The sequence below is a fragment of the Thalassophryne amazonica genome, chromosome 18, assembly GCF_902500255.1.
Source record: "Thalassophryne amazonica chromosome 18, fThaAma1.1, whole genome shotgun sequence".
Taxonomy (NCBI): Eukaryota; Metazoa; Chordata; class Actinopteri; order Batrachoidiformes; family Batrachoididae; genus Thalassophryne; species Thalassophryne amazonica.
The window spans coordinates 43,620,833-43,643,885 of NC_047120.1; the positions used below are offsets into that span (position 1 = coordinate 43,620,833).

Genomic DNA, 23,053 nt, shown 5'->3' on the forward strand with positions numbered 1-23,053 from the left:
GCGTCTGTGCATCCACATTTCCCACAGTCCCCTGGTATGACCAAAATCCAATATATCCTATTGAAAACACATTCCAGGTATCTCTCCTTGATGATATTGGATGGACCAGAATTAGTTTCCTTCATGCACATCTTCATATGGTCTGCGTCGGGGGCAGAGTTGGGGGCAGAGTTAGCCTATATTTAGGGGTGCTCAAGATATATATGCTTTTATACTACTATTTTTTAAACAACCTATTTCAAGCATTATGCCAAAATATGTATTACAAGAACACAGTAATTTGATCATCTCCCCTTCTTGGGCAAATGCTTCAATCCACGAAGCGCGCCTACATTCATCTCTCTCTCTCTCCGTCCACAACTGCGTCTGCTCTGGCATGTGTTTGTGTCACGTGGTGCTGCTGTGCGTGGCGTTAATTTAGCAGAGGCGCTGTCCTGTGAGCGCTGGTGGTAACCTCGCACAGCCGCGCTGTCAAGTGATTGCCAGGTGACTGTCACATTTGCGAGGTATTTATTCACAGTTTATGTCTCTGAATGTGAAGAGCAAGTGCAACTTTCTGAAAAGTTGCTTATTTTACTCACCTAGCTACCCATCGCAAAACACAGTATATTGCTCTACAAATTAGTCCGCGCTGTGAGTGGTCAAATGTAAGATTGATTCAGTGTTGTCTTTTTTTTTTTTTTAACTAAATCCTCTTGTCAGCTACTAAATAGTGCTCACCCTTCAATCTGTGTAGCTACCATGAACAGATCACTGTCCTACATCAAATACCATGTACACAAATCTGACCTTAAATGCTTAGTTAAGGTCCTTAACTAACAAATGTCCTTAACTATTTGTTGTTATCTATCGTCCTCCTGGTCGTTACTGTGAGTTTCTCTGTGAATTTTCAGACCTTTTGTCTGACTTAGTGCTTAGCTCAGATAAGATAATTATAGTGGGCGATTTTAACATCCACACAGATGCTGAGAATGACAGCCTCAACACTGCATTTAATCTATTATTAGACTCAACTGGCTTTGCTCAAAATGTAAATGAGTCCACCCACCACTTTAATCATATCTTAGATCTTGTTCTGACTTATGGTATGGAAACTGAAGACTTAACAGTATTCCCTGAAAACTCCCTTCTGTCTGATCATTTCTTAATAACATTTACATTTACTCTGATGGACTACCCAGCAGTGGGGAATAAGTTTCATTACACGAGAAGTCTTTCAGAAAGCGCTGTAACTAGGTTTAAGGATATGATTCCTTCTTTATGTTCTCTAATGCCATATACCAACACAGTGCAGAGTAGTTACCTAAACTCTGTAAGTGAGATAGAGTATCTCGTCAATAGTTTTAACATCCTCATTGAAGACAACTTTGGATGCTGTAGCTCCTCTGAAAAAGAGAGCTTTAAATCAGAAGTGCCTGACTCCGTGGTATAACTCACAAACTCGCAGCTTAAAGCAGATAACCCGTAAGTTGGAGAGGAAATGGCGTCTCACTAATTTAGAAGATCTTCACTTAGCCTGGAAAAAGAGTCTGTTGCTCTATAAAAAAGCCCTCCGTAAAGCTAGGACATCTTACTACTCATCACTAATTGAAGAAAATAAGAACAACCCCAGGTTTCTTTTCAGCACTGTAGCTAGGCTGACAAAGAGTCAGCGCTCTATTGAGCCGAGTATTCCTTTAACTTTAACTAGTAATGACTTCATGACTTTCTTTGCTAATAAAATTTTAACTATTAGAGAAAAAATTACTCATAACCATCCCAAAGACGTATCGTTATCTTTGGCTGCTTTCAGTGATGCCGGTATTTGGTTAGACTCTTTCTCTCAGATTGTTCTGTCTGAGTTATTTTCATTAGTTACTTCATCCAAACCATCAACATGTCTATTAGACCCCATTCCTACCAGGCTGCTCAAGGAAACCCTACCATTATTTAATGCTTTGATCTTAAATATGATCAATCTATCTTTATTAGTTGGCTATGTACCACAGGCTTTTAAGGTGGCAGTAATTAAACCATTACTTAAAAAGCCATCACTTGACCCAGCTATCTTAGCTAATTATAGGCCAATCTCCAACCTTCCTTTTCTCTCAAAAATTCTTGAAAGGGTAGTTGTAAAACAGCTAACTGATCATCTGCAGAGGAATGGTCTATTTGAAGAGTTTCAGTCAGGTTTTAGAATTCATCATAGTACAGAAACAGCATTAGTGAAGGTTACAAATGATCTTCTTATGGCCTCAGACAGTGGACTCAACTCTGTGCTTGTTCTGTTAGACCTCAGTGCTGCTTTTGATACCGTTGACCATAAAATTTTATTACACAGATTAGAGCATGCCATAGGTATTAAAGGCACTGCGCTGCAGTGGTTTGAATCATATTTATCTAATAGATTACAATTTGTTCATGTAAATGGGGAATCTTCTTCACAGACTAAGGTTAATTATGGAGTTCCACAAGGTTCTGTGCTAGGACCAATTTTATTCACTTTGTACATGCTTCCCTTAGGCAGTATTATTAGACGGCATTGCTTAAATTGTCATTATTACGCAGATGATACCCAGCTTTATCTATCCATGAAGCCAGAGGAGGAGTGTTTCTTTCTCTTTCTGCTCTGTATGCACCACTCTGCATTTAATCATTAGTGATTGATCTCTGCCCCCCTCCACAGCATGTCTTTTTCCTGGTTCTCTCCCTCAGCCCCAACCAGTCCCAGCAGAAGACTGCCCCTCCCTGAGCCTGGTTCTGCTGGAGGTTTCTTCCTGTTAAAATGGAGTTTTTCCTTCCCACTGTCGCCAAGTGCTTGCTCACAGGGGGTCGTTTTGACCGTTGGGGTTTTTACGTAATTATTGTATGGCCTTGCCTTACAATATAAAGCGCCTTGGGGCAACTGTTGTGATTTGGCACTATATAAATAAAACTGATTGAATTGATTGATTGAAGAAATTTGTTTTAGTAGTCTATGATGACTTTTTCACCTTTTTTCAGCATCATTATATACAAATATTGCCGTTTTGTGCTTGTCCCACACCCAGACTTTTGATCTTCAATGATAAAAATGAATGGTAAAGAAACGTTTTTTCTAATGTTTAAAATATCTCTGAATAAAATATCAGTAAAATAATCAAAACATAATTGGGGTATTCAATGCCATACAACTGTTTTTAAACAAAATGTAGTTGTCCCACACTATTGCCGTAATTTCCACCACAACACTGTAATGTCCCTTAACAGTTTGTATGAAAGATTGTTTGGGTAGTTTCTATGGAGATAAACAGTGACATCAGAGCACATGTATATAGCGTCAAATCACAACAAACAGTTGCCCCAAGGCGCTTTATATTGTAAGGCAATGGTGTGGTGGAAATTACATTTACAAGGCCAATAGTGCCCGTAGTTAAAGAATCACCCAGATATGTACATTGAGCAAAGGATGGAAAGTGAAGCTAAGTGGAAATTGAATATGTGTATCAGACTGTGGAGGTGTCTTACTTGTGTTACTGGTGTTTTGGTATGAATTCTGACTTTTAAGTCACACATTTTTATTTTTCTTACTTTTAAGGACTTCATTAGATCTTGTCTGTCCTTTCTATGCTTTGCTGTTAATTCAATAAATAATTCATATTCATATATTTCTTATCCTGAACCCATTTATGTGCAGTATACCATCTGTGTTCTCCATCCAGCCTTATAGTGGAATGCTGCTGTAGCTGTGCGAAATCAGGTCCTCCTGCACACGGCACTAAACCTCACTGATCATAACAACTGCAACTACTGTATTTTTATGACTTACAACATGGATGTGCGTGCTGCCAGAAAAACCAAGACATCAGTTTGTAGAATAAATAAATGAATAGCCAAAGGTAATGCCTAAAACTGTCTAAATGTATTTGAAAAGTGATACCAGGGTGAGTGTTCTGTACTAAGTACTATGACATAATAATCTGTTAAGATGAAATAAAAAATCTTCAATAACTATAGGCTCATAAGACTAATATAAAAACAAGGATAATATACTGTACTCAGCCTCTGAATATTTCAGACCTGCTCCTAAGTTGCAATTACTATTTGCCCTCACCACATTAGGAGATTAAATTATTTGTAATATAACTGCACCAGAATGCAGAAATTTTATGTATGGGCCATTATCCATTGCTAATATGCGTGTTTTTTTTTTTGTTTTTTTTTTAAATCATTCTGACAATGAATGCAGCTTTTACAAGCAATGTTTTCACTCTGAAATCATGGGAAATTGTATTTCTGGACATCTAGATTTTAACAATTTTTAAAATGTGCTAAGCACCCCTAAAACTGGAAGTCTAAAATCGCCTCTGGTCTGCGCTACCACTATGTAAAGATGCACTGAAATCCACAAAGATGTACATGGTGATTCATACCCCCCACCTTTTTGTTTGTGGGAGGACATGAAAATTGCCTTGCATCACCTTGAAAATGTACCATATACTGTAGTTTAGACAAAACATATTTAACAAGTTCAGCCCCAAAATTTTTTTAGGTATAGTAGCAAAATGTGGTGTCACAGAATGTTAAAAACTTGTGGCATTTCCTGGCTCTACTCCTTTATTAACATGCCTTATGTTACAATACCTTACAATGGTTTGTGGATGCAGGCCATCAAGCTCTCTATGTCCAGATGTTGGATCGCATGGTGTGGAGATGGGCTGTATCATCATGATTCCTGTTATATTCCATAGGTGGGATTCCCAAAAACTGTCCAGCCTATTTTTAGAAGTGTTCATGATGGGTGCTGACACTATACAGCCATCTAACGCATTCCTTTGGTTTAAAATTCTACTAGCAAAGTGGTTGGCTCTGGCGATTGTTCTAAAATGTGGTTTATAAAGTGCATTTGGAATGTATTCACAATGCTTCACTTTTCCTCAAAAACTCTACTCACAACACCCCATAATAACATGAAAAAAGTTTTTGAAATTGCTGCAAATATATATATATATATAAAAAAAACAACAACTAAGAAATCATATGTTTGTAAGTATTCACACCCTTTGCTCAATAATTTGTTGATGCACCTTAGGCAACAATTACAGCCTCAAGTCTTCTTGAATCTGGTGCCACAAGCTTGGCGCACCTATCTTTGGGCAGTTTTGCCCATTCTTCTTTGCAACAACTCTCAAGCTCGATCATGTTGTATGGGGAGCGTTGGTGTGCAGCCTTTTTCAGAACTCTCCAGAGATGTTCAATCGGATTCAGGTCTGGACTCTGGCTAGGCCACTCAAGGACATCCACAGAGTTGTCCTGAAGCCACTCCTTTGATATCTTGGCTGCGTGCTTAGGGTCATTGTCCTGCTGAAAGATGAACCATCACCCCAGTCTGAGCTCAACAGCACTCTGGAGCAGGTTTTCATCCAGGATGTCTCTGTACATTGCTGCAATCATCTTTCCCTAATTCCTGACTAGTCTTCCAGTTCCTGCTGTTGAAAAACATCACCACAGCATGATGTTGTCACCACCATGCTTCACTGGTGGTGGCCTGGTTTCCTCCAAACGTGACACCTGGCATTCAAGCCAAAGAGCTCAATCTTTGTCTCATTAGACCAGAGAATTTTGTTTCTCATGGTCTGAGAGTCCTTCAGGTGGGCTGTCATGTTCCTTTTATTAAGGAGTGTCTTCCATCTGGACACTCTACCATACAGGCTCGATTGGTGGATTGCTGCAGAGATGGTTGTCCTTCTAGAAGGTTCTCCTCTCTCCACAGAGGATTGCTGGAGCTCTGACAGAGTGACCATTGGGTTCTTGGTCACCTCCCTGACTAAGGCCCTTCTCCCCCGATCACTCAGTTTAGGCGGGCGGCCAACTCTAGGAAGAGCCCTGGTGGATCAGAACTTCCTCCATTTAGGGATGATGGAGTCCACTGTGCTCACTGGGACTTTCAAAGCAGCAGAAATGTTTCTGTACCCTTCCCCAGATTTCTGTCTTGAGACAATCCTGTCTCAGAGGTCACCAGACAATTCCTTTGACTTCATCCTTGGTTTGTGCTGTGACAAACTGGGGACCTTATATGTAAACAGGTGTGTGTGTCTTTCCAAATCATGTCCAATCAACTGAATTAACTCCAGCTGGACTCCAACTGAGCTGTAGAAACATCTCAAGAATGATCAGTGGAAACAGGATGCACCTGAGTTCAGTTTTGAGCTTCATGAGAAAGGCTGTGAATACTTATATACATGTGATTTCTTAGGGGCTTTTTTGTTATTATTATTAACAAATTAGCAACATTCTCTTAAAAAAAAAAAAACAACTTTTAGTTTTTTGTGTGTAGAATTTTGAGGAAAAAATTAATTTAATCCATTTCGCAATAAAGCTTTAACATAAAATGTGCAAAAAGTGAAGTACTGTACATACTTTCCAGGTGTACGGTATAAGAAGAAGAGCCTCTATTGTCATTGTAATGCCGCGTTCACGCCGCACGCCATGCGACGCCACAAATTCGCATCCCTCGCCTGGCGATGGATGTGCCACCATTGCCTGGTGAGTTGCTCTGCTTGAGCCGCGTTCACACTAGACGCCACAACTTCATTATTTGCTGCAGTAACTGTGTCTGGATAACGGCAGCTTTCTGCGGTACTTCCACCTCTCCAGAACCCAGTTTGAGGACCTCCTGTTCCGTTCGCGCATGCACATGTGAAAAAAATAAAAATAAACTGGCTGCTGCTGCGGTGCTGCTGCTCGCTTTCTCCTCAAACTCTGTCATAATTGTGTTATAAACCAGTCACCATTTGTTTTATTATACATCTGTGTAGTTAATAAAATTATCTTCACGGATGATTCGTTCACGCGCACGTGGGGAAAAAAGAAACGGTTGTTGCCACTGCTGCTCGCTCTCCCCTCAAACTCTGTCATAATTGTGTTATAAACCTGTCACCATTTGTTTTATTATACATCTGTGTAGTTAATAAATAAAATAATCTTCACGGACGACTTGTTCGCGTGCACATGAAAAAAAAAAAGGGCTGCTGCTCGCTCTCCCTTCAAACTCTGTCATAATTGTGTTATAAACCTGTCACCATTTGTTTTATTATACATCTGTGTAGTTAATAAATAAAATAATCTTCACGGACGACTCGTTCGCGTGCACATGAAAAAAAAGGGCTGCTGCTGCTCGCTCTTCCCTCAAACTCTGTCATAATTGTGAAATAAAGGACAAAAGGGACATAAGTCCTGCTCACAGGTTGGCTGCCAGAGACAGGATATGTCCACATCAAGTATAAACTCCAGACATCTCCACGTCACTACATATCCAGTCCCTGATTGGTCATTGCAACGCGGCAAGACGAAAAAGTTCAGATTTTTCAACTTGGGGAGGAGAGCAACGCGACGCGATATCGTGCCACAAATGTGCCAATCGCTCAAAATCGCTTCATTCACGTCGCTTCATCTGCATCCATCGCATTGCGTGGCTTGAACTTTTGTGGTGCCACACCGCGTCCTTCCATAGGGATTACATGGCAACCTGTCGCCGTCGTCGCTCATGTGTCGTCCGGTGTGAACGCGGCATATGTCGATGAAATCTTAAAAACGTTCTAAAACCAACCCCATTCCAGGTAAGAATTTCTCTGCAAACTTGTCAAAAACTGACTCATTTTTTTAATGCAATTCTGCTATACAAACTGTTCCCTGTATGCAAATACCACAATGCAACATTTTATATATTGTATCTGTCAAATAAAATGCATTTCTTTATTTATTCATTCAGAAAATACTGTGAAAAGACTCATCTTCAATCCACAGAAAACAAGTTTTTTTTGTCACAGAAAGGTTTTGCTGAGTAAAATTGTTTACCAATGTGATCTGTAAGCCAACACAGGAGGAGCCCAGATTTGTACAGTTGCTTACCATGGTCCAGGCGGTGTATTTGTTCTGCATTAGGCCCAAGAGAAGCATCTCTATGCAGTTGATTAGAGTGAGCTGCCAGGACAGATGCACCATCAGGGCCAGCATAAGGATGGTCTTGATTGTACTGCGAACCAGTGCGTTTGCATTCAGGGCAATTGTGCGGCCCATTTTGTCCACGTCAGAGTGCAGATGAGCAGAAAGGACTCCTGGGTAGTGATATGGGAAAAAAGCCAAGCCAAAAAAGTTTCATAAAAGTGTTTTAGTTAAATGCATGGACTCAAGTCACTCCATAGATGTGCAATATCTTAGTGCATTCCACATAACTGTGTAACACAGCAGATATATCTGAGGGATAGCAGACGGACTATCAATACTCAGACCTGGGTTTGATTTCTGATGTGTGTTTCAGGCAATTTGTCTGTGCCACTGTGGGAAACGGTTACCAGCCTTAGCTGGAGAAGAGTAACAGGCAATGGACTGGCATCCCATCCAGGGAAAGTTGCAAACTCAAAACTGACTGACACTACAGTATCTGAGGATAAGCACCAGCGCAATGGGGCTCCAGGCCTGTATATTACTACATGACTGACTCAAAGGATCTTTAATTACTGACACAGATAGGTTTTCTCTGTGATAAGGATATAAAGTGTGTTGAATGTGTGTGTACACACACACAGTGCTCCATCTCTGCAAAACGCAACATTAATATCAGATATGCAACATCTGTTTGCGTTCAAGAAGCCAAAATATCTCTATTGCCCCCTAGTGGCTGATTGGAATCTCTACATACACAACCAATAAATCTCAAAGAGTTATGTTGTAATAAAGGTGCATTGCAGAGTTTTGTCATCTAGTGGTGAAGTTTTAGACTGCAACCAATCCTCAGTTCCCCCTTTCCAGGAGTGTACCCATGTATAGTTGTGTTCAAAAAAATAATACTCCTTTTGCTTCACTTTCTGTAAAGTAATAACAAATTTGATCAATTTTTCTTTATGTTTTGATTTGGGATAGAATGTACAATGTTCCCAATGCATTTGTGTGTATGGCTATAAAAGCTATCATATCTTGTTAAACTCGGGGAAGAGATATCGTGTTCCTTTGTGCCTCTCACACTATGACTGCCAAAATAGGCTTCAGACCCCACCCATGACCTGTAACTGGAGTAAACAGGTATAGAAAATGAATGAATGAATTTTCAAAGGGGTTTAGACAGCTTTGTGATAGTTGTAGTCGACACCTAGGTAGTTGGGACGCAATTTAATTCAAGAAAAGGAATTTGTACTTTCCATTCTTGTTTCACGACTGTTTCACTGAACGAGGTTCACATTATATTCCATCAGAGTGAGTAAGGATTTATAAAATAGGATTATGTTAATTTGGCTTGATTTATTGCATTGTGTGAGGTCTACACTGCCAAAATGTCATCTGACCAACATGGTAACGCCACTTGCTTCATTATTGAACAGTAATAAAATAGGGTACTTTACAATGATCCTCATCTTCAGTATGTGATTTGCATGTGGTTCTTACCAGGACTGTTCTCCTCAAAGAAATGCACTTCCTGCTGGAGTAGGCTGTGGAACAGCAGATGCTGCATTCTCTTGTTCACTTTTGCCAGTACGCATTTGAAAATGCCTCCTCTTATGCCAGAAAACACTGCACTGTCAACATATAAACATCCAAAATTACATTATTCTTTCAAATACCATTTCTACCTCCGCCAAAGCCCCCGATTGTATTCCAATGACATTTGGTGGACAAGTGGGCCCTGGGTCAAAGAAGAGTTGATAAGGTTTTGAAATACATGCAAACATTAAAATGTAATTAACTTATTTTTGTTGAATTTCCTTACCTTCCAAGAAAGACAAGAGTTAGTTGTCCAATTGCATACAAAAAATTGGTCTGAATCAATTCTCCTCTAAGCATATCAATTACCTTCCCTTCATAAAATGGAATAAATGTGTCACCTGTTGAGAACATGAATAATGCAGATTAGACATGGCAAACATTTCATTAAATGGGTGGTTTAGAGCAGCAGTGTTACAATTTTTTACAATCCCAAATCAGAAAAAGTTGGGACAATATGTAAAATGCAAATAAAAACCAAACAATGATCCTTACGTTACAGTATTAACCCAAGATTTTTATATTTTGTGTGGTCAACAGAATTTCATTTAATACGGAATTACATTCATGGATGGCACTTAAACATTTACTGTGCAAAAAAGGAAGCTTTATGTTAATCTTGTTGAGAAACTGCGTTGACTTTTCTGGGGTTGGAGGACTACCACACACTGGAAACATCTACTCTGATCAAATGAATCAGAATTCCTGATCTTTTTTTTGAGTGTGTGAAAGAAATAGCTGTCATCTACTCCAGACCAAAAGATGGAAAGAACCATCCATACTGTTATCAGCGATAAGTCCAAAAACCAAGGTCTGTCATGGTATGGGGTTGTGTCATTGCCATTGGCAAAGGTCATTTACACTTCTCTGATGGCAACAATAATGGAGAAAAGTACATCAGACACTGCAACCTGCATTTATAATGTACCATTCCACAGAAATGGCATTTACAAATGTGGTAAATGACCTTATGCTTGCAATGGATGTGGACACCACAGTTCTGCTACTGTTAGATCTTAGTGCTGCGTTTGACACGGTGGATCATATACTACTGGATACCCTTGAGAATCACTTTGGGATTGCTGAGAATTTCCTAGTGTGGTTGACATCCTACTTAACCAGTCATTCTCATTGTGTTCTGTACTATAACGTCACCTCAAACCTTGTTCCCATGAAATATGGAGTTCCACAAGGGTCCATTTTAGGCCCCCTGCTTTTCTCCCTCTTACAGCACCCCTTGGGCAGCTAATGCAATGCTATGGGATTATTTTTCACTGTTACGTTGACATTCAGATGTACATGCTGAAAACTGCAGGTAATCTCATACGTATCAAGACTTGAGGATTGTCTTGCTTCAGTGAAAAGCTAGATGTTAAGTACTTTCTTGCTTTTAAATGCAGACAAGATTGAAATGATGGTCCTTGGTCCAGCAAGACATAATCAGTTTGAACAGCTAACACTTAACCTAGACTTGTGTGTTATAATAAAGTGAGGAACTTTGGGTTGATTTTTGATTCCATGCTGTCCTTTGACCTACACAATCATCCCATTTTGTCTATGGCTGACGCAGAGACTCTGATCCATGCCTTTGTCTCTTCTAGACTGGATAATTGCAAGGTGCTATTCTCTGGCTTAGCGCAGTCCAGCATGACAAGTCTCCAGCTGATTCAAAATGCTGCTCCTAGAACTCTGAGATCAGAGTTTGACCACATTACAACAATTTTGGCCTCCCTTCATTGACTTCCTGTCTCTGTGATGTCTGAGTTTAAGGACTTGTTACTAACTTATAAAATCATTCATGGCCTAGCGCCTCTCTACCTAGCTATCCTATTTAAACCCTACATACTTAGCCCTTGCTCTGCACTCTCAGGACGCAGCACTGCTTTCTGTCCCAAAGTCAGGAGGCCACAAAGCCTTCTCTTATGTGCCTGTCCTGTGGAATGATTTCCCCACAGAGATAAAACAGCCAGATACTGTAAAGTCATTAAAATCCAGACTCATCTATTCTCCATCTCGTATGGCTGGCATACCGGTGTAGTATGAAATTATTTTTCCTCTCCTTTAAAATCATTTTAATAGCAACAGAACAGGTCTCAGCCTCACTATATCTAAATTCTGGGTCTGTTAGTAAAGCACACGGCTATGTCTGAGTAGCTGGTGCTGGGTTTCCAGAGGACCAGACTAACCTGGCATTGGCATTTGATGTCTGCTATCAGAAGTATTCTTGCCTGATGCTAAAACATCTTTTAAGAGTTGTAAGAAAGAATGTTAACATTACAAATTTGTAAATGCTTTCACATACCATTTTTTTTTTTTTTTTGGAATGTGTTTCAGGCATACAACACATGAATGGATGTATATTAACAAATGAAACAATCAATGACACAAAACAAACCATCTTGTATTCATAGTGTCTGCGGGTTTTGTTATTTGCATTTTCCACATCGTTCTATCTTTTCCTGATTTGGAGTTGCACTTCAAAGTGAAATGTTTCATTCCTTTTTTACAGTTATCACCATTTTGACTTAAGTTAAAAAGATTTGGATGTGACCTATAACTTTATAGGTCACAAATAAGAATGGACTGAAAATTTTCACTCAGCAGAAACAAATCATTTCACTTTTAAGGGTTTCTGTACAATCAGGTAATAAATATTTGAACAGTGGTTAAATAAATAAAATCACTAACCATTTAGAAATTTTAGCCATTTTTGTACACAGTCCCTCACTTCTCAAAAGCCATACATAATTGAATCAAATAAATTACAAAGGCAAAATTACAAAAAGTTTCACTGTCCAGTTATTTATGAACCTGATGTATGAGGTCTGTCCAAAAAGTAAGGGACCTTTTTATTTTTTTAAAAAAACTATATGGATTTGAATCATGTGCCTTTGCATCAGCCAAGCTTGAACCTTCGTGCGCATGCGTGAGTTTTTCAGTTCAGTTTTTCAGTTGCGTCATTCGCCTGTGGGCAGGCTTTGAGTGAGCACTGGTCCAGCCCCCTCGTTGGATTTTCATTGCCAGGGAAATGGCTGAGCGATTGGAGCAGCGCTGAATCAAATTTTTCCAGAAACTGTGTGAGACAGCCAGGTGGAAACCATTCGCAAAATTCAGATGGCTTTCAGTGAAGATTCTATCGGCGGCACATTCCACTGTTACAGGAGATTTTGTAATGAAAGACGTGCGGAGGAATTCGTGCGTCGGGACGGAGCCACTCATGGCGCACAACAAACACCTCCATGTTGGAAGTCTCACAGGACATGTTGTGGCATGCCCAGCTGTTACACAATTTCTCGGATACTCACTCGACTGAAAAGCCACCAAAAGCTGTCTGAATCTTCCGAATGGTTTCCAACACGGAGGTGTTTGTTGTGCACCATGAGCAGCTCCGTCCCGACACGTAAATTCCTCCGCACGTCTTTCATTACAAACTCTCCTGTAACAGTGGAATGTGCCGCAAAGGTGCTGATGTCCACATTTTCTGCAATTTCTCTGGTAGTCACACGACGTGCCAGATCAACACAGCCTTCACTTTGGAAATGATCTTGTCGTTTCAGCCTGTCAATGGCCGCTTGGAGCACTGCACACACTCCGCCGGTGTGGGCTGTCTTTAATCCGGTTGTAATGGTCCTTAATCTGTGTGACGCCGATAGAATCTTCATCAAAAGCCATCTGAATTTTGCGAATGGTTTCCACCTGGCTGTCTCACACAGTTTCTGAAAAAATTTTCATGGAGCAAAGCGGCAGTCGCTCAGCCATTTCCCTGACAATGAAAATCCGATGAGGGGGCTGGACCAGTGCTCACTCAAAGCCTGCCCACAGGCGAATGACGCAACCGACAGGCGTGAAAAAACTCACGCATGCGCACGAAGGTTCAAGCTTGGCTGATGCAAGCACACGATTCAAATCTATATAGTTTTTGAAAAAAATAAAAAGGTCTGTTACTTTATGGACAGACCTCGTATCATGCAGTTGCACAGTTCTGAAGTGTACAGGTACTGGTCAGACTTACATAAGACAGATAACAGAAGAAAAATGAAAGCTGCAATCAAGTAAAAAATATCTGGTGTGAAGTACATCAGTATCCTCATGAGTATCCGCCAGGCATCCGGTTTCTGCTGGTGCTTTGCAATTGCTCGACTGGAAAAGTAACTTTCCCACAGCACACAGGCAATTGATGAAGAGATCAAACCCAAGACCAACATGGTGAGGTCAGGAGATGTTCCAGGATAAGGCTCCGGGGGATAGGCCATGATCATCCGTCCACTTTCATACACAGGAGAGAGGAGGCAGAGCAGCACTACCAGCCTGTGTAGTGGAGCTGGAGCTTGTCCATCAGTCAAATAAAATGTGAAAAACTGCAGAATGGGCCACTTCAGCAATCCAAAAGCCCAAACACCAGCCAGTCCACCGCAGCTGGAGCACTGGAGCAGGACTAGTACGGCCCACAGTATCAAACACAAGTAGGTGTCAAAAATAAGGATGAACAATCCGGAGACTGCTGCCTCCCTCATTTTGCTTTGGCAACTGTAAAAGGCTGAATATGATCCTAGCACAGCAAATACATATTAGCACAGTATTTCAGTCTCAGGTGTTAAAAGAAGTCACATTTAGCAAAATCAAAATACATTTACTTGGGGTGTAAGGGACCACAGTTCATCAGTGATCCGCACAGGCTGCCCTCACACTTTGGCACACATATGGACTGCAGACTAATTTCAAAGTTTACTTAATACTATGAAATGCAAATTTACTGTCATCAAAGTCTGAGAGGGGAATAAAGTATATGCGCATTTACACAAAGGGAGCATGTTAATCAGATATCCTCTGCTTTCGATTAACTGCCCGTGTTCAAGAGGGCCATTTCCTGAAAGTCCTATATAAATAAAGCTATTATTAACACCACTATTACCCTCTCACCAGACAATTCAGACATCATCAGCTCTTTCAAAAAGAATCTGAAGTTTTAAATTCGGGTCTGCTTTGTTTTATACCTTTTTTACATGATTTTGACAAACGCCATCTTTTATTAACTAGTATGTTTCGTATTGCAATTTAATACTAGAGCACTGCGCCAATATTAGTTTCCAATTCCACAAATTTTTACTTCGGAAAAGATTTTCAAGGTCAAAGTCCTGGTTGAAGTGGGTTTTCATAAGTAAATCAGATGTGATCAAATGTCAGGAGTGTGCATTTAGTTCATGCACTTCAATCAGTTTTTTTGTGGTGCTGTCATGTTTTTTTCCAACATTTTTGGTTTCAGGTAATTTTCACAGAACAATGTTTATCTGTGCTATGCAGAATTTGTCATTGCTTCTTGGCACTTAGTTTCTGACTGATAATTGTAAGACAGACAAACAAGCATAAAACTGGAACCTCCACCCAATTTCGGTGGTGTATGTAAATCCATAACAGAAAAATGAGTGATTGGGGCACTTTTGATTGAAACATAATGCAGAAAGTACATCAAATGGGCTTTTCACTATTAAATTAAAATGTCCACAAAATCCACACTCTGGTTCAGATCAGAATCAAACATTGCCAGGAGATACCGAGTGCCTGTCTGCACCTCACTTTCAAATGTGAGAGTGATTGGGCCACTTTAATTAAGATATAATGTAAAATATATATTAAATGGGGTTTTCAATGTTAAATTTAAATGGCCACAAAATCTGTAATCTGGATCAGAGCCGTGTCAAACTATCAGTCTTTAAAGGATACATCCTACATAAGGTCCCCTTCACACATAACATGAATGAAGCCGACTGGTGCACAAAGGAGGAATCATATGCCACACGTGAAAAATCAGAGCCACCTTGAACGCCTCTTACAGCAATCGCCACAACCATTCAGGCACAGCGCATGCACTCGCATGCGTGCTGCTCGGCTCGGAAACCCATTCAAATGGTGGGCAAGATGAGGTCGTAATGCCATCTGATCGTGTTCGCAGCATTCGCACGACGTGTCAAAAGCAGGTCATATCATGCTGCAGCCGAGGAGCTGAACAAAATCATCAGCCATGTCGAACCGAGGCTAAATGGTGCGATCAAGTCAGCCTTAGTGGCCAGATGTCGGCGAACCCCGGTTAAATGGTCATTTGACCCACTCTTGGTCGGAGTTGGCTAAAGTCCAGGTGCCACCCAAGGAACATCCAACACCACTCGTGGGGCACGTAGAAAAGGTGGGGCTATTTGCACAGTCGGCACGAGAGTAGAGTGCAGGTCACCACATTCAAGCTGGCTGTGCAAATAGCCCCATAATAGACTTTTCTTTGAGCTGAGTTGGTCGGCAGAGGTGGGCGAGTCGTTGCGAGCAGCAGCTGTTGAGATCTGTGGACTCGCAAGTCACAGCTGGAGAGCACATATCGTGCCATGAAGGATATCACATCACAACCATCGACCGTGAGGCGTGTGCATGGTCATGCTGTCATCACGTGGAAATATAATAAAACACATATTGCCCTCGCAATGCGGGCAGCACATCAGCACGCACATCACCAGCCAGGCTGCCCCATGTGAAAGGCTCCGTCTGATCATGTGAACACTCAACTGGCAAACCGAATGTCACGTCCACCACGTGAGTTATGGGCCACATGACGCGGTGTCCTTCAGCGCGCTGATTGCTGAACACCTCGACACATGGTGCCGGCTGATGTGGACATGATATGAGCTCACGGCGTCATTCATGTCAGTCCATTAGCTTGTTTACTTCCATGACCGTGGGTCATGTACAGAACTTGTTTTGTCCGCTCTTTATAACAGAAATTAAATATTAGAAACTGCAGTGTTTTCTTTTTTTTTCTTTTTTTTTACAGACAGATTCATGACCAGTAACATGACTGTGTTACATTTAAACAGTACATTCATTGTTCCTATAATGTTAAGAATCTGTGCTCCCGCATTATTTTGGGCTTCCATATTTGTGTTGCATGTCCAGCATCTAATTGCGCCGCTGCTGTGGGAGCACAATATGGTATCACACTGTCCTCATGACCGCACTGTGTTCGTGCGTGTGTACAAGCGTGTATGAAATGGTCACCATGGTATCATTCACGCCTGTCCGACCATGTTCCACTCCCGACCAGGTGGAATTTTTCGCGGTTCCCCAATTCATTTGTTTTCACTTTTTTTTCCCCAGCCGGTTCCTGCTTCTTTCGCCCAACTTTGTGTTATGTGTGAAGGGGCCACAACACCCAAATATGAAAGAAATTAAAATATATGAAACAAATATTAAATAAATCTTTGACAGTTATGAATTTTTGAAAATCTGTTAATGTTAAAGATAGGGATTTGTTTTCCAAGATTTTTCCTGACTTTGACCTTGAAAAATGAATCCCTTCTTACCCATCAGGATATGAACTTCAGTAAAAATTTCATGATATATGAAAAAGTGTGGGCTGTTCACAAACAAACAAATAAACAAACAAGGGCGAATAAATAACCTCCTCCCAACTTTGTTGGCAGAAGCAATAACAATTACCATAGGTGATTTCTTTAAAAATAAACACCGGAGATCTTCATTTTCATTCAGAGTCATAGGTTACACTTTTTGTTTACATGCTTTAAAAATAGAAAACATTTACTAGCGTTTTTTTTTTTTTTTTTTTTTGCTGATCTGATTTGTGACCAAAAACTGTGATCTTATCCAAAATGATTTTTGTGATCCATTACACCCCTAATACTTACCTTTAACAATTACACGTTTGAGGTTTCATGTTACTCATCCCTCAAGTCCCACAGTTATCAGTCTGTATATGGAAAAACTACTGTGGTTGAAGCAAAAATTCTACCTGAAATGGTTCATTTTATTAATTACACTATGTAACAAATTTTTTATTTTTGTTTTGTTCCTGGGTACACAGTGTATTTTCCTAACATGTTATGCCTTAAATAAATAGAAAATAGCTGTTATTCCACAGAAACTTTGCTTCTGTGATCAGGACAATGATATTTTGAAATTTGTCTTTTTAAGAATATTCTCGATTCGCTTTCACTACTACTGAGTAGTCTTCTAGAATATTATTTAACTGCTAGAACTGTCCAGAATTTTCTAGAAGTTTCCACAATTATCTAGAAATTTCAAGAAACTTTTAGAACTTTCTAGAATGTTAAAAAAAATAAAATCAAAGTTTGTGCTGAATGTAGTCATTTTTCCATAGACTTTAGACATAAGCAGTTGAAATATAACACTTAGAAGCCAGGAACAAAAATTGTGTTACATAGTGTTATTATTAATTCAGTCATCTATGAAGCCATTCTATTAGATATGATCAAGTTTGGTGCTCAACAAACCAGAATCTGTTATTGAGAGACTTGAAAGGTCAGAACACTCTGGCTGTGCTCTTATTCAAGGGCCTCATCCTTCAAAGGCTGCATTCGGCAAGTGCAAGTCACAGAGGAAACTAGGCAGTCCCATTTTGAAGGCTCCTGAGAATGTGGCTGACAAACGCAGCCTTCTGTCCTCTGAAAACAGGTGTGCCCTTCAAGGCCCAAAAATGTCCCAAAAATCTTTGTGATTCATATGTACAATTATAAATAAGTAGTTTGTAAGTATAAATATCTAATGATTGCCATCTATAGGCTAGTGTATGGCTAGCATACTGGCATAGTATAGTTCTACACTTTTTACTCTTAATTTTATTAGAAAATGGAGCGTGCCACGGCCTCAACTTTACCTAAATTCTGGGTCTTTTAGTGAAGCTTAGGGCTGGTGGCCACCAATCACCTTAGTATTTCCTGTTGTTTAATGGTGGCAAATTATACTGTATTTCTTGTCTTTCTGATGCCTAATTCTGTTTTATCTCTCTGTTTAAGGTGCAGCTCCATCCAGAGATGGGTGTGGTATTTGTGCTGGAGACCCTCCTGTCCTGTGCATCAACAGCATTTCCTGTATATTCGTTTTGTGAATTGTTCTGTAATTTATGTCTGTAGCATGGCCCAGGCAGAGGGTCACCTCTTTGAGTCTGGTCTGCTTGAGGTTTCTTCCTCAGAGGGAGTTTTTCATTTCCACTACTGCTCTGGGGATTAGTAAGATTAGACCTTACTTGTGTGAAGCACCTTGAGGCAACTCTGTTGTGATTTGGTGCTATATAAATAAAAATAAATTGAAATTGAAAAACGTTAGGCCCACTAACACAGCTTACTACTACCTGCAGCGGTCAATGGTGCTCATTGACTGGGGTAGAGCCGGGATAAACTAATGACACAATCACAAACTGCTTCATGGGCCACAAGTCTCATTTCAGACTACAGGTGAGCCCCGTTAACTCGTGTGAGCAGGGGTCCACAAAATATGACAGCGACTTATCTGAATCAGAGAGTTAATGAAGTTGACCAAAAAAAAACAAAAAAAAAAAACCTTGAAATCAGCTTACCTTGCCATATTATAATAGTTTTGACCATTTGAAGTGCAAATCCTTTCTCGATGGTGATGATTGCTTTATCTGGAGTGGATTTGGGATCTTGTTTTTTCCTCCTCTCGCTGCTGGAAGTCAGCGATGAGGGCTTTATCAGTGCAGACGATTCTGGACTATGATTGGGTTCGGAATTTTTTTTACTTCTCTGGCTGCTGCACATCAGCGATGAGGGCTTCATCAGTGCCTAAGATTTTTGACGATTCCAAGTTTTTGGATGCGACTCTTTAGATCCTTACTGTTGGTTCAGATTGGGACAGAATTTATACACAAGCCCACCACATGTGACAGGCAAGTGTATAAATTCCGGCCCAATCTGAAGCAGTAAGGATCTAAAGAGTCACAGCCAAAAACTTCAGATCGGCAGGAATCTTCCGCACAAAATCGCCTGCCCTCATCACTGACTTCCAGCAGCCAGAGGACGAAGAATACATCATCGTGCAGAATCATCCGCACTGACGATTTCTTCCAAAAACGGTCAAATAAAAATTAACTTTTCTAAGTAGTCTAATTTTTCGGGGTCCACAACTCAACAGTGAGAAAAGCCGAATCACGACTTAAGCATGCATGAGTTACCGGTAGTTACCTAGTTGGCTGTTTTTGCGGTTTTGGAGGGCCAGACCTTTGTAGAACACAGTCTTCAAGAGACCGCTTGAATGATTGGGGGAGCAAACAACAACAGGCCTCTTTCTTTGTAAATAAAGACAGGACTTTGTTTTACCTCAGTGTCAGACAGGTATAAATGTTTGGTAAGCAATATTAGCCATCTGAAAATTGTGAAAAATGAAATTCTTGACATTCTTTTCCACAACCTGTATGCAAGCTGGTTACTTGTTGACTTGTAAGCTAACGTAAATAACGTTACAAATCTTAAACCATAGCATACTGTAACGTAAGAAACAGCGCAGGTTAACATGTTTGTTTCGTTCGAAAGTTTGCTTTTGATTTCATTCGGAAGTGTATTGCATTCACTGCATTAAAAAAAAAGTTAGACCGCTGCTCTCGTGAAACATGAAAACGTCCACTGACAACTTGAACTGTTGTCAATCGAAAGTGAAAGTACATTTATTCGGAGGCTAGTGGAGCTAACGCCAAAGGGCGGCCCACTTTACAAATTACAGCGGTGACCGAAAGTCTCATGCAAAACCTAAATAAAAAAAAGATATTCACCTCTCCGAAATTGTCGATCCAGTATTCAAATAACGCGGAGCTATCAGTCACTGTGGAAACAGAAAGTCCACTCGGACGACTTCTTCTTCTGCTGCTGCTTCTTCTTCTTCTTCTTCTTCAATGGCGGTTGGCAACCAACATATATGGAGCATTACTGCCACCACCTGGACTGTAATGTTGGTTAGGAGGCCAACATCCCCAAAATAAAATTACTGGGGGGAAACAAAACAAAACAAACAAACGGGTAGATTTATACCCTGTGCAGAAATCCTGTAGTCTTCAGATATTCATAAAAGTAATTGGAGCAGATCCTACCAGACTATAGCATAAGTAGGCTCTAAACTGACATCTACGTGTCTCCCCTGCAGCTGAATGGACAGTAGTTGTCTAATTCATGCATTTATTTCCTCTAGGCTGGACTATTGTAATTCATTATTATCAGGTTGTCCTAAAAGTTCCCTAAAAAGCCTTCAGTTAATTCAAAATGCTGCAGCTAGAGTACTGACGGGGACTAGAAGGAGAGAGCATATCTCACCCATATTGGCCTCTCTTCATTGGCTTCCTGTTAATTCTAGAATAGAATTTAAAATTCTTCTTCTTACTTATAAGGTTTTGAATAATCAGGTCCCATCTTATCTTAGGGACCTCGTAGTACCATATCACCCCAATAGAGCGCTTCGCTCTCAGACTGCAGGCTTACTTGTAGTTCCTAGGGTTTGTAAGAGTAGAATGGGAGGCAGAGCCTTCAGCTTTCAGGCTCCTCTCCTGTGGAACCAGCTCCCAATTCAGATCAGTGAGACAGACACCCTCTCTACTTTTAAGATTAGGCTTAAAACTTTCCTTTTTGCTAAAGCTTATAGTTAGGGCTGGATCAGGTGACCCTGAACCATCCCTTAGTTATGCTGCTATAGACGTAGACTGCTGGGGGGTTCCCATGATGCACTGTTTCTCTTTTTGCTCTGTATGCACCACTCTGCATTTAATCACTAGTGATCGATCTCTGCTCCCCTCCACAGCATGTCTCTTTCCTGGTTCTCTCCCTCAGCCCCAACCAGTCCCAGCAGAAGACTGCCCCTCCCTGAGCCTGGTTCTGCTGGAGGTTTCTTCCTGTTAAAAGGGAGTTTTTCCTTCCCACTGTAGCCAAGTGCTTGCTCACAGGGGGTCGTTTTGACTGTTGGGGTTTTACATAATTATTGTATGGCCTTGCCTTACAATATAAAGCGCCTTGGGGCAACTGTTTGTTGTGATTTGGCGCTATATTAAAAAAATTGATTGATTGATGTTGTTGGTACTTTGGACACTGTACAAGAACACGCTCCACAGTCTGATCGTCACCACATGTGCAGGTTCCGTCAACATGTTTAATATGTATATGTCACAGACATGAATGAGCGAAGCTCTTCAGCATCTCACCATGTCATTTCCTGTTTGCGGCTTCGTCTACCATCTGTTTGTGGCTTTTTACAACAATGTTGTCCGGTTTACGGCTTCCCCCCCACTGGGCATATTTTTTTTGTGCCATTTCCAGTTTGTGCCTTTGTCTACCATAAAGCGAGCTTCACTCATATTAAATCTTAAATGGTGAGCTAATCAGTCCTGTGTGATTAAACCTGTCTTGAGAACACAGCTTCCTCTCATTTCGGCGTGTGCACCTTCCCCTGCCAGAAGTACGCTGAATACCATGGAAATGGCACCCTGTGCACCCAGCATCCCATAGGTGAGTTTACATGAATTTATTTGGGAAAGGCTTCCAGAAAAGTCAATTCTGTAAAATCCCATAAGACTGTCATTTAAGGGAAATAACGCTCAAGTCTGTTTTCTTTGACCATCACTAAGTGACTGAGTTATTTATTTGTCTAACACACCTGAAGCTGGTGGTGGTGAAGACACTGAGTGGGAGGGGACAGAAAGAGATGCTGAATAAGAAGAACAACAAAACAAAAATACCACTAGGCTTTGAGACATTTTATTTAAATAATCATAGAAACCATTTGGATCAATGCATGACAGGCTTAAAAATTAGAGTCATAAAAAGAATAAAGCCTATTGTAGAGAAGTCTCTGGTTACAGCAATTAATTGTTTCCTACATAACTGTTTATACCTGAAATGTATGTACGAGGTCTGTCAATAAGTAACGGTCCTTTTTATTTTTTTCAAAAACTATATGGATTTCATTCATATGTTTTTACGTCAGACATGCTTGAACCCTCGTGCGCATGTGTGAGTTTTTCCACACCTGTCAGTTACGTCATTCGCCTGGGAGCACGCCTTGGGAAGGAGTGGTCCTGCCCCCTCGTCGGATTTTCATTGTCTGGAAATGGCGGAATGATTTGGACTTTTTTTCCATCAGAATTTTTTCAGAAGCTGTTAGAGACTGGCACCTGGAAACCATTCGAAAAATTTATCTGGCTTTCGGTGACAATTTTACAGGCTTCACAGAGAATAAGGACTGTTACTACAGCTTTAAGGACGGTCGGCGCACCGCGCTCCGAGCTGCAACGACACGGCACAAGCCACCGGATCATTTCTAAACTGATGGCTCTGTGGATACGAGACCGTCGTGTGCTCTTTCTCTGGTTATCACAAGAGCTGGACATCAGCCATTTTCCGGCAGATTTCACTTTTAACAAGAGATTGTGTCATGGAAAGCCGCTCGGAGGCTTCGCGCATAAAGACCGATTCCCTTTGGAAGCGAGACAAAGGAACACCTCCGTTTCGGCGGGTCAGAGGACAGGTTTGGACATGCCTATCTCGGCTTTCAATGCTTACCAGTCCAGTAAGTATCAGAGAAATTGTGGAGCGCTGGACATGTCCAAAATTGTCCTCTGACACGCCGAAACGGAGGTGTTCCTTTGTCTTTCTTCCAAAGGGAATCGGTCTTTACGCGCGACGCCTCCACGTGGCTTTCCATGACAAAATCTCTTGTTAAAAGTGAAATCTGCCAGAAAATGGCTGATGTCCAGCTCTTGTGATAA

General features: G+C 40.8%; 1 protein-coding gene across 3 annotated transcripts in view; it reads right to left on the reverse strand.

Annotated features, from left to right (window-relative positions):
- Positions 1-20,184, reverse strand: part of tap2t (transporter associated with antigen processing, subunit type t, teleost specific) — a 33,661-nt gene extending 13,477 nt beyond the window's left edge. The window contains exons 1-5 of one of the 3 annotated variants that reach the window (XM_034193777.1): positions 20,078-20,184; positions 13,508-14,044; positions 9,722-9,836; positions 9,400-9,530; positions 7,870-8,075 (exon numbers count right to left, since the gene is read on the reverse strand). In XM_034193777.1, coding sequence (XP_034049668.1) covers positions 7,870-8,075; positions 9,400-9,530; positions 9,722-9,836; positions 13,508-14,009 — 954 coding nt within the window. In that variant the 5' untranslated portion in view covers positions 14,010-14,044; positions 20,078-20,184. Of the gene's footprint in view, positions 1-7,869; positions 8,076-9,399; positions 9,531-9,721; positions 9,837-13,507; positions 14,884-20,077 lie in introns of those variants that run through there. The other 2 variants (XM_034193779.1, XM_034193778.1) reach the window with 2 other exon arrangements.
- Positions 20,185-23,053: the final 2,869 nt, after the last annotated feature.